The sequence below is a fragment of the Poromitra crassiceps genome (genome assembly GCF_964638095.1).
Source record: "Poromitra crassiceps genome assembly, chromosome: 12".
Taxonomy (NCBI): Eukaryota; Metazoa; Chordata; class Actinopteri; order Beryciformes; family Melamphaidae; genus Poromitra; species Poromitra crassiceps.
Window position 1 is genome coordinate 17940641 of NC_139632.1, and position 12830 is coordinate 17953470.

At 43.8% G+C, this 12830-nt stretch overlaps 1 protein-coding gene across 1 annotated transcript; it reads left to right on the top strand.

The window, feature by feature from the left end:
* Positions 1–233: 233 nt before the first annotated feature.
* Positions 234–12398, top strand: LOC310786770 (elongation factor 2b). Its single transcript, XM_083648061.1, has 13 exons — positions 234–338; positions 1612–1826; positions 2451–2632; positions 4221–4432; positions 4651–4829; positions 4977–5082; positions 5395–5647; positions 5856–6051; positions 8961–9327; positions 9506–9859; positions 10254–10436; positions 10935–11067; positions 12033–12398. Exons 1-13 carry the CDS (start codon positions 336–338, stop codon positions 12224–12226), a joined length of 2577 nt encoding a protein of 858 aa, XP_083504187.1. The 5' UTR covers positions 234–335; the 3' UTR covers positions 12227–12398.
* The last annotated feature ends 432 nt before the right edge of the window (positions 12399–12830 follow it).

Genomic DNA, 12830 nt, shown 5'->3' on the forward strand with positions numbered 1-12830 from the left:
CACAGGCCTGACGCCTGCGGTATAAAAGCGTTATTGTTTTCCTATTTTTCCCCTACCCCTATTACGCCCTACTCTGCCTCTCATTGGCTTACCGTGACCCCAGAGCCTAAAGCCAACCAATCATCACTCCTCGTGCATAAACCCAACAAATCATCACTCCCCTTGCCTAAGCATAAGGGCGGGACTTTGCGTAAATGGGTGGTGGGAAAAACTTTGCAGTATAAAGCCTTGTTTGTTGACGTCAGCGGCCTCTTCCCTGCCTAAGCCCTCGTGAGGTGGGCAGTGTAAATTCGCGTCTCTTTTTCCACTAAGCGAATCCAAAACCATCCGTCAAAATGGTGAGTTGTAATTATATATTTAAGTAGTTTCTGAAAGTGTGGTATACATAAGGTCTCTGAAACGTCAACATTTATCGTTTCATTTGGTTATTTTTCTGGAGCTATGCTAACTGCTACCCGACTGTCAGTACTGTGAATTGTGCTTTGGACAAAATGGCAACCATTTTATGTTTAGCTGCACAGTTAGCATTCAAAACGAACCTTGACTTCAGGATCATTTTTATGAATTACGGCTTTGTCAATGGGTCGAACTTAGCCATTTGCCTTGTCTGTACGTGGTTACCAGCCGGCAGACCGGTTTATGTAGCTAATTAACTGAATACGTGACGTTTGGTTGTTTGACAGATTGAGACTTGTCTGGTCCCGTTACCGGTATTTCTTCCTCCTCGAGCCGTTGTCGCAGCATAACTCAATGCCTACAATCAATTGTAATAAAATATGAAATGAATAGTGCCACTTCTGTCGCAAAACATTATTTGTGGCGGGACGTGTACAATGTAGACCGTTACTACTGCCCCTTAACAAGTGGACACTGGTTGGATGGGTACCGGCATTTGGCTAATTTGACTGATGGTTAGCAATGAGCATGGTGCTAAAGTCTGTGTACACGTGGCCTATTCATGACTTGCCGGGTGTTGCTGGGTTGAGTCTGTTTATCTGCCACACCTTGGTATCGTCCATATCTTCATTGCTGACGTCTAGAAATGACACTGTTAAACTGTGGCCTGGTTGGCTAACATAACTGGTAGCTATTAAGCTACGCAGACTGGTTTTGACTACGTAGTTAATGCTACCGTTAGCTGTGATGGCGGGTGCCCAACGCCCTGGTTAGAGGCCTGCAAGTGCAACCAAGTTGCTCCTTAATGGCTTCTTCTACCAAATTACATTTCTATCAATGAAAATAAACTGACTGATTTCAATGTTTGGTGTGACGTGTTACTGGTGAATGGCTGGTAAGGTGATTTCGTGTTGGTAGATGTCAATTTCGCTGGCTAAGGAAAATGAAATGTCAGCTGTTGGCAAAGCGCGTTTCTGTTGCATCAGCTACAACTGTCCATATGCCCTGCAGTTGGGACTGTATAGCGGAATTCATAGCCCCTGGCACAAATCAGCGGTTTAGCCATGGACATTGTTTAAGAAGAACAATGGCCAGTGAAAATCAGGCCCCATCCCAAGAGGTGGCCGGGATGATAGTGCATTTTTTCAGATGGATGATTAGGTTTCTGTTTTGGTGAAAGTGAAATACTGATTAGACTTTTTGTTATTCCCTCAGGTGAACTTTACCATAGACCAAATCCGTACCATCATGGACAAGAAGGCCAATATCCGTAACATGTCCGTGATTGCTCACGTAGACCACGGAAAGTCAACTTTGACAGACTCGCTGGTGTCGATGGCTGGCATCATTGCCTCATCTCGTGCCGGAGAGACCCGTTTCACAGACACGCGCAAAGATGAACAGGAGCGATGCATTACCATCAAGTCCACGTGAGTATACCTTATTAAGCCTTTCCCACAGTGAGAGTGTTAAATAATCACTTTGCCACGCAATCTGGCACTTAAAGGAACACTCCGCCCATTTTCAACCAGCTTTGTATCATTAGAACATCAGTAGTATATCTGTAAACTGTTTTGAAGTCTGTCATTTAATTTGACAGTTATTGAGTGTTAAAGTGTGGACCAGTGACATCACTGGTCCACACTAACTCAAATTAATAACTCATTAACTCAAATCAACTCTCAATAACTGTCAAACTAGATGAATGATGAATAGTTTGACAGTTATTGAGAGTTGATTTGAGTTAATGAGTTATTAATTTGAGTTAGTGTGGACCAGTGATGTCACTGGTCCACACTTTAACACTCAATAACTGTCAAATTAAATTAGACTTCAAAACCGTTTACAGTTTTCTGATATACTACTGATGTTCTAATGATACAAAGCTGGTTGAAAATGGGTGGATACAAAGCTGGTTGAAAATGGGTGGAGTGTTCCTTTAACTTCCAATCATAACCATGCTTATGTAATCTCTGGGCTACCACCATCCCCATGTACAGTATGTTAACTATATCCTGACTTTGTATAACCGTTGGTCTTTCCTCCTTATGCAGAGCCATCTCTCTGTTCTATGCGTTACAAGAGAACGACTTGGCCTTCATCAAACAATCCAAAGATGGGGCCGGTTTCTTGATCAACCTGATCGACTCCCCAGGCCACGTCGACTTTTCCTCAGAAGTGACTGCTGCTCTCCGTGTCACTGACGGAGCCCTGGTCGTGGTGGACTGCGTGTCTGGTAAGGAGATGGGAAAATCTTAAGGAGGGAATTACTCATCAGTAGCTGTGATGACATTGCATCTATAAATGCAGGTCTCTGCTCTGTCTAAACCAGTCTCAAAAGACTGCAGGGCAAATAACGGGAGGTGCACAAATGCCAGTTTTTCCCAACACGTACGAGTACACAGAAAAAAGAAAAGCTTGTGCTCACAAAAGAGGTGCTAACTACAACAAAAGGTTCTGTTAACCTAGCTTTTTACTGAATTTAATCATTTCCTGATGAAGACAATGAGCATAAATGTGGAAGGCATTTATGCTTTTTTTGCTTGGACTACAGAGAACTTGAATGGACCAATACAAACCCAAGTACTACTGCATTAATGGTCATTCATGCCACTTAAAATTGGCCTGTTATAACTATTACAGTCCACACCATTCACCATCGCTAAAACGAGGAGAATGATGCAAGAAATGCGATCAGAATGTCACAGGGCTGTCACCAAAGAGTGTTATCTGCAGCAGGGGACACACTCAGTGAGGAGTGAGGCTTCTCCCTGTCCTAGCCTACATCTGCCTGCTGGCAGCAGCTGAGGTGTTGTTAACAGTTAGCAAAGTCGTGCTATGCAGCTAGTCCAGGGAAGTGTAGCTTCAACATGTGATGTTTCAAAGATAAGTACCAATTATGGCTCCCGACAGACACAAGACACGCTTAAAGGAACACTCCGCCCATTTTCAACCAGCTTTGTATAATTATTTAGAACATCAGTAGTATATCAGAAAACTGTAAACGGTTTTGAAGTCTGTCATTTAATTTGACAGTTATTGAGTGTTAAAGTGTGGACCAGTGACATCACTGGTCCACACTAACTCAAATTAATAACTCATTAACTCAAATCAACTCTCAATAACTGTCAAACTATTCATCATTCATCTAGTTTGACAGTTATTGAGAGTTGATTTGAGTTAATGAGTTTGGACATTTCAACAAAAAACAAGGTCAAGGGATTTTCACAAGTCAAACTATGTAAATAAATCCACAGTGAACCAGAAATGCCAGTCAGTCAACACAGCAATCGGCGAGCGCTGTGTGTCAAAGGGAGTAAGGACAGGGCTGGGCAATATTGTGACTAGATAGTCTTAGATTTTCTTATGGTAATATTGTGATATTGCATAAGCGTTGTATTTTCCTGGTTTTAAAGGCTGCATTACAGTAAAGTGGGCATTTTCTGAACTAACCACTACCAGACTGTTCTAGCTGTTCCATTATTTGCTTTTACCCACTTAGTCATTATATGCACATTATTGATTACTTATCAAAAATCTCAGTGTCAATATATTTTGTTAGTGTTTTTGTCCATAGGCCCCAGCCCAAGTTAGAACTGAACATTTAGCCCACTTTGTAGAAAATACTGAGATATATCCGGTATCGCCATTCAGCTTCAAAATACAGAGATGTGATTTGTGGTCCATGTCGCACAGCCCTACTCAAAATCTTGTCACTGTTGGGGCTAATGTGTTAGAGTAACAGACCGTTTAAAGTCATGGAAATCCATTGGTCAAAATGTGTATGAACCCTGAAAATGCCTCTCCTTGCGTATCCTCTCCAGGTGTGTGTGTGCAGACAGAGACGGTGCTGCGTCAGGCCATTGCTGAGCGTATCAAGCCTGTGCTGATGATGAACAAAATGGACCGTGCCTTGTTGGAGCTGCAGCTTAAGCCCGAAGAGCTCTACCAGACCTTCCAGCGCATTGTTGAGAACGTCAACGTCATCATCTCCACCTACGGAGAGGATGAGAGTGGACCCATGGGCAACATCATGGTGAGTGGCAGTCCTGCTTCTTATTAAATAAGATTTGTTGACATATGGAATAGTTACCAAGGGATCTCAGTGGTCCATATTGACATTCATTATGGCCAATTCATATTCGTTTTATAATTGGGTGTGCAAATTAAAACCAGGCAATTAATGAAATCCCAGCACAACAAAATTAAATTTGTGGGTTGTCTCAGGTGTGACAGAATTGCCGTCTTTCCTAGATTGACCCAATCGTTGGTACAGTTGGCTTCGGTTCTGGACTCCACGGCTGGGCCTTCACCCTCAAGCAGTTCGCTGAGATGTATACAGCCAAGTTCGCTGCCAAGGGCAATGCCAGCCTGACACCAGAGGAGCGCTGCAAGAAGGTGGAAGACATGATGAAGAAGCTGTGGGGTGACAAGTGAGTCTGGCAATCGTAGAGCATGCATGTGGCTACACGTGAAAATGTTACTTATACCTGTTGGAGGGCTTCTTTCAAGTCATTAACCATAAATTCAAATTTGCTTCTCCGATGTGATGGTTTAATTTTTTATATATATTTTTAAAGGTATTTTGACCCAGACACCAACAAGTTCAGCAAGACTCCCAATGGACCTGATGGCAAGAAACTGCCCCGTACCTTTTCCCAGCTGATCCTGGACCCCATCTTCAAGGTTTGGACTTTGTTTACATAACTGCTTATGAAGTTGAGGCATAGTGGAGGAACTGCTTTCATAGCCATGCAGTCAACATTATAATTTGGGGGGCTCTACTGAATTACTCCCAACAGCAAAATAGTTAGTCTGTATGCCTGCAAGTGATGACCTAAACATTCTTCACTTTGACCTGATTGTCCTGTGATGATATTCTTCAGTCTGAGCATGGCAGAGATATGGCACTTAGATTCTCTCATCCCTCACCCTCGACGTTAGACTACATATACTGCTTCTACAATATTGTCACTTCTTCATTTATCTACCCTTTAGGTGTTTGATGCCATCATGAACTTCAAGAAGGAGGAGACCGCCAAGCTGATTGAGAAGCTGGACATCAAATTGGATACTGAAGACAAGGAGAAGGAGGGCAAGCAGCTGCTGAAGGCTGTGATGCGTCGCTGGCTGCCTGCCGGAGAGGCTCTGCTACAAATGATCACCATTCACCTGCCTTCCCCTGTCACTGCCCAGAGGTACCGCTGTGAGCTGCTCTATGAAGGACCGGGAGATGATGAAGCTGCCATGGGTATGAAGCGGTTTCCTTAACATTCACCAGGCATGCAAGCTCAAACATGCATGTGCAATTTGGTTGAGCTATTTGATTATTTATTTTCTCTCCCAGAATTATCGACCCTGTAAAGATGGCCCTAGATACAGCTCGCTAAAGTAGGGTTTTAGTTTCTTAGTTTAGTCTTTGAGCTCATAGTGATGGTCTCACTTCATTATTTCCCCAGGTATCAAGAACTGTGACTCCAAGGCCCCCTTGATGATGTACATCTCAAAGATGGTGCCCACCAGTGACAAGGGTCGTTTCTATGCCTTTGGTCGCGTGTTCTCTGGCACTGTGTCAACTGGCTTGAAAGTCCGTATTATGGGACCAAACTTCACCCCTGGAAAGAAGGAGGACCTTTTCTGCAAAGCCATTCAGAGGTTGGTTTCTACATTTTGCCCATGATCATCTGGCTAAAATGTACAAACATACACAGAGCACTTTATTAGGAACACCATACTAATACTGGGTAGTTATCAACTTTCAGCTCTGTCAATTGGTTACCAAAGTGACATCTGGTTCAACGTTTGATGTGTTGTGCATTCTGAGATGCTGTTCTAACACACACACACAAATGATGAAAACAAACATACATACACGTAGGGCTGGGCGATGTGGTTGAAATGAATTTCACACAATAGTCGGGGAATTCGATGAATTTTATCGCTCGATATACAGATCCTTTCCAAAAAATTAGAATATCATGGAAATACCATGGATGACCGTGGGCTTCAGCGGATTGTCAAGCCAATTACCGTAAATTCCGGACTATAAGCCGCGGCTTTTTTCCCGTTTTTTGGCCCCTGCGGCTTATATAACGGTGCGTCTTATCTATGGATTTTTTCAGAAAAAAAAAAAAAAAAAAAAAAAAAACTCTTTTTTAGCACTCTTTCTAACTATAAATCCACTTCTGTTTTAATTTCCTCTCTTGCCCTCTTTTCACCACACCGCGGACACTGTGTGCACTGTAAAAATAAACAACGGTGGTGTTGTGTTATGTTGTTTTGTTGAAATGTTACGGTAATACGGTAAATGGGAGCTTCCTCAAACAGCCATCTCTTTCCCAACAATCCCCTCTGTGCGTGACCACTTACATATGGTAATTACGGTAAGCAAACGGCCACAAGCCCATCAACTCCCTCCCCCGACTACCAGGAGAAAATCACAAACTTCGGCGAATTCACACAAAGGAAGATCAAGGAATATTCCATCGAACCGGAGCAGATCATAAATATGGATGAAGTGCCTTTGACGTTCGACCTGCCACTCACTCGGACTGTTAACAAGAAGCGCCCTGGAGGATTATTTCACCAAAAAAAAGCTTTGCTCGACAGACAGCAGGCTGCCTGTGTGCGCGCATTTGGCACAGCGGCGAGATGAGAGGATGAAAAGCACACACTGGTGCGGTGGTGCTGTCTGAAGTGAATACAGTGACTGTGAGTAGGCTAATACATTGCACACGTTTCAGGTGCAATTATAGAACCAAATCAGCCTTTTCCCCCCTCCATCTCTAAATCGGACCAGTTGTAGGCTATTAGGCTACCTTTTTTCCTCTGCCTGTCGCGCTGACTGCATTCACGCAGCCAGCAACATTTTGCGACTCATTTTCTTTTGAATTGATAATCAGGCTCGTTTATATGCATTGTAACTTCATGTTGGGATTTCCATTGACCATTGGTTGGATTTGAGCATGCAGGGGACGGGATATGGGGCAGATCCCCGTGCGTAATCACTGTGGCAGCTGCTGCAACGGGGAATCACTCAAACGCAACTTCAATGGAAACGCCTACAAGTCGCAATTGTACATTGTCGAAGTTGTAGAAATATCGCAATTCTTTTGCGAAAAACTGTAATGGAAACACAGCTATAGATGAAGAGGAGTTCGTTGGTTTTGAGTGACAATGAAGGAGAGAGGAGAGTGGTTGACGAAGCCACCCTGAACCTGTTCGTTTCCGACACTGAAGATGAGGACTTTGGTGGTTTCAGTACGCAGGAAGAAGAGGAAGACGAGCATTAGTGACTTGACTTCTCTGGTTACAGGTTTGCTGCACATATAGCCTATTGTTGTGTGATTTTGTCTGGGGATTAGTGACCTGACTTTTGTTTTGTTTTGTTGAAATGTTAATAAATGGGAGCTTCCCCAAACAGCCATCGCTTTCCCGACATTCCTCTCTGTGCACGAACCCTTTCATATGGTAATTAAACATCAAAACACCCGCGGCTTATAGACCGGTGCGGCTTATAGAAGAAAAAAATAGTCAATTTTGGTCCCGCGGCTTATACACCGGTGCGTCTTATAGTCCGGAATTTACGGTAGTTAGTCTGTATGCCTGCAAGTGATGACTTAAACATTCTTCACTTTGACCTGATTGTCCTGTGATGATATTCTTCAGTCTGAGCATGGCAGAGATACGGCACTTAGATTCTCTCATCCCTCACCCTCGACGTTAGACTACATATACTGCTTCTACAATATTGTTACTTCTTCATTTATCTACCCTTTAGGTGTTTGATGCCATCATGAACTTCAAGAAGCTTGTCAAGCCTATACACTAGGGGTGCTCCGATCCGGCTAAGCCACGATCCGATCCGATTCCTATTCCTGGGGTCACGATCCGATTCCAGAATCGATTCTCGATTCCAACGATTCTCGATTCCAGAATCGAGAATCGATTCTCAATTATGTAGTTTTATATTGCAATAACACACAAAGGTAAATATAAGACAAAAAATGACAAATGTATTAATGCTGAACTTCAAATTGAACTTCTGTATTACAGTCAGGGCCTAAATTCATTTTGCAAACTAGGGGGGAATTCCCCCCTTATGTTCTTCAGATAAGATGGATTTATAGGCTGGGGGGGATCTGTAGACTTTGAGAAGGATTTATAGGTTTTGGGGGGAATACATTAACCAGAGTTCTTAAGTGCAAGAGGTGGTGGCACCGTTGGCAGTACAGTACACAAATGACATGAACATTACATTTGGACACTTATTCAGCCGGTATCTTCCATGTTGCTTTCAGGTGCACTGTAAAAAAAAATTTTTTTTTTTTTTTTTTTTACAATTTTAAGAATCGATTCTTGGGAGTTTGGAATCGATCCAGGAATCGTGGCATTAAGAATCGCGATCCTTTCAGAATCGATTTTTTTGGAGCACCCCTACTATACACACACCCCCACACCACACACACACAATGAAAACAAATGGGTCTTGGTAGTGGTCTCAGACTTTTGGCCCCCCACTGTGTGTATGTATGTAGCCACTTACCCTCTCCCGATTTTCCTAGGACCATTCTGATGATGGGCCGTTATACTGAGCCCATTGAGGACGTGCCATGTGGTAACATTGTGGGTTTGGTTGGAGTGGACCAGTACCTTATCAAGACGGGAACCATCACCACCTATGAGCAAGCACACAACATGAGGGTGATGAAGTTTAGCGTCAGCCCTGTGGTGCGAGTTGCTGTGGAGGCCAAAAACCCCGCTGACCTGCCCAAGCTGGTGGAGGGCTTGAAGCGTCTGGCCAAGTCTGATCCCATGGTGCAGTGTATTATTGAGGAGTCTGGAGAACACATCATTGCTGGAGCTGGGGAGCTGCATCTGGAGATCTGCCTGAAGGATCTGGAGGAGGATCATGCCTGCATTCCACTCAAGGTCGGTAATAAAAACATAAGTTAATACTCGTGAAGGTCTTGAAGATCAATTAAAGGAATGTGTACTGATTGCAAGCTAAGCTTAAAATTCAAGTTCTGTAGATATATGACAGAATATGAAGATGTTCATATGGCATTATCTATTGTTAATTTTTTTCATCTTCTCTTTTCCTTGTTAGAAATCTGACCCTGTGGTGTCCTACAGAGAGACCGTCAGCGAAGAGTCAAGTGTAATGTGTCTGTCAAAGTCTCCCAACAAACACAATCGTCTGTTCATGAGGGCCTGTCCCTTCCCAGATGGCCTGGCAGAGGACATCGAGAAGGGTGACGTCTCCAATCGCCAGGAGCTCAAGACCCGTGCCCGTTACCTGGCCGACAAGTACGAGTGGGAGGTCACCGAGGCCCGTAAGATTTGGTGCTTCGGACCTGATGGAACTGGCCCTAACCTGTTGGTGGATGTGACCAAGGGAGTGCAGTACCTTAACGAGATCAAGGACAGCGTTGTGGCTGGCTTCCAGTGGGCAAGCAAGGAGGTAAGATGGGTGGACAGTTTGTGGAATTGGTGGATGGATGAAATTTGTAACAAGCTTGGATGTAAATGAAATGAGTAATGCAGAATTAGCACAGTAGCATAGCAAATGGGTGAGATTTCGCAGTGAAATTTCAGCTGGTTTGATTGATAAATGGATTGTCAAATGAAGTGGCCTGTAAACTGCCCATCATAACACCAAAAGTAAAGAACTGCCCTTCATGACAACATTGTTTTCCACCTCATAACTAGCTTTGCATGATGTGAATGCACCTCAAGTCATTATGGAGTCTCCTTATTTAACAGTGGCATCTGTTTAATGTGCTAGTCTCTATAAAGGAGTAAGGAAAATCACTTTGATCTACAAGGTTTATATCTACATGTCCTGCTGTCTTCAGGGTGCCCTGTGTGAAGAGAACATGCGTGCCGTTCGCTTTAACATCCATGACGTGACCCTGCATACCGACGCTATCCATCGTGGTGGTGGCCAGATCATCCCCACAGCCCGCAGAGTGCTGTATGCCTGCCAGCTTACCGCTGAGCCCAGACTCATGGAGCCAGTCTACCTGGTGGAGATCCAGGTCAGTGCTCTTGCTGTCATCTCCTGTGTTTCACCCCTCAGAAGTATTACTTTGTAGTAGGCCTGAGAGAAAACTAGCCATGTGACTCATGCTTTGTTTGTTGATTGATTTATAATGGAGCTCAAGTTGAACCAACTTTTACATTACATTGTCATTTAGCAGACTCTTCTATCCAAAGTGACATACAATAGTACATTTTGTCAACAGTAGTGAAATCAACTGCGGAACACACTCTGCATAAGCTAAGACTAAGGAATAAGAAGCATTTGTCAATACTTAATGGAATATATACTAGGGATCTCGCGCGCTACGCACGCTAGATTCCTGGGCTCGCCCGCCGAGCTGGCCCTGCAGCTTGAGTTCGCAGCTCGGCTGCCGTGTGGCCATGAGCATCACTGATGTCAGATTTATGACATCACTGATGATGATATGATGATTCTCGTATTTCATAAACGCAAATATCATCTTATCTAAATGGGTGTCCTGTTTGCCCTGCAGTGTCCTGAGCAAGTGGTGGGAGGAATCTACGGTGTGCTGAACAGGAAGCGTGGTCACGTGTTTGAGGAATTTCATGTCATGGGAACACCCATGTTCATTGTCAAGGCCTACCTGCCTGTCAATGAGTCATTCGGTAAGTCCCATCTTCTTAACTACGATGCACCAGCCCAAATACCCGGTATGGGAATCGGATCCGATCTCTGCAAATTTGGATGGATCTGTGTTGCTACTGGATTTCCAATACATTTAATATCCATTAATGATTTGCCTTTAACAAGTGTCATCCACAATGAATGGCTGTTTTAAAGCAGATGGGTAGCAGCCATGTCTGATGTCGCTCTCCAGTTTAACCTCATTCTATATTGCAGTCAGTTTTTTTTTCTCTCAATGAAAGCGTTTGGAATGGGTGGCAACAGCGATAATTACGATAGTACTATTTAATCAGGCACTTGGAGAAACGCTATTTAAAAGTATGAGATCTCACCGATTGAACCAGAAGTCTGCGCACCACCGGCAAACACTAGGATGTGCTGGGGAAAAATTAGAAATTGACAGAATCAGGAAGCTACATTATAGTTGGCCCTCTTGACACCGCCCTCTGGCAACTATGTGAATACCTCTGATTGCATGAAAGATGTGGATACAATTGGTTCCCCTACAGACATTTGGAGTTCAGATACCTGCACCATGTTGCTGCTTATTTTGATGACAAATTTGATTCGATCTTCATTTTACAAAATGCTGTGTAAAAATACTTTGAATGCCCTCTGTCATCGTGTACAACTAGCCCTCACTTTGTGAATATGGCTGCGTCATGCTTCAGTCACGGGAAGTGGAGGAACAACTTGGAAGGTTTCATCAGTGTTGCACAGAGTATTTATATCCTCATTACCTACTACCGTAATGATTTTTAGAGGCATTCTCACAGTTTTGATATTCTCATTAGTATATGGCCTTTTAAACACACATTTTTCATCCCAAAAATGCTGTACGGGGAACCAAATAGCGATAATTCATCTTCAGGCGTTGGTGGCGAACCGTTTGTAATGCAAAGTTGATATCAAGTCTTTGAACCGATTTTGTGCTGTCCTTACCCAGGTTTCACTGCTGACCTGCGTTCCAACACTGGTGGCCAGGCCTTCCCACAGTGCGTGTTCAACCACTGGCAGATCCTCCAGGGAGACCCATCGGAGCCTACAAGCAAGCCTGCCGCTATTGTCGCTGAGACCCGCAAACGCAAGGGGCTCAAAGAAGGCATCCCTGCTCTGGACAACTACCTGGACAAATTGTAAAACCTGGCCCCCACTTGCCTCTTCTCATTCCTCCACTTTGTTCAAATTTCCTCCACATTGTGGGACAGGACTGTACAGAACACCATGAGCACTAATGTTTGCCAAAAGGATTGACGTAATAAATAAAAGTTACAAAAATTGTAAACCATAAATAAAGTTAAATAAAAACTGATACCGTTTCAGGCTTTTCATTTGTGCACACAATGGTAACTGTCTGCCTTTCCGAAGCCCTGCCACTCCGAACATTAACTTCCATTATTCCGACTGGCGGTCATTCACCTTAGAAGCCGCAATGCCGACCTTAGGTTTGGGGGTGGGAGAGGTTAGGTTTTGGGTTAGGGTCTGGGGGAGGTTAGGTTTAGGCATGGGGGGAGGTTAGGTTTGGCGTGAAAAACGGGGAATATAGAACCCGGGGGACATAGACATGATCCCTTTCTGAATGCCGATATTTCGGAGTGGCAGCATGTAACCCACACAATCATGGCGAGGGGGATATATCAAATTGTCTTAGCTTATTATTCCCCCAGCTACTGAAACTAATGCAGTAGATCTATGCTAGCAACACTAAACTGAATAAAGGGGTGAGGCGCTCAGTCTGCCTTTA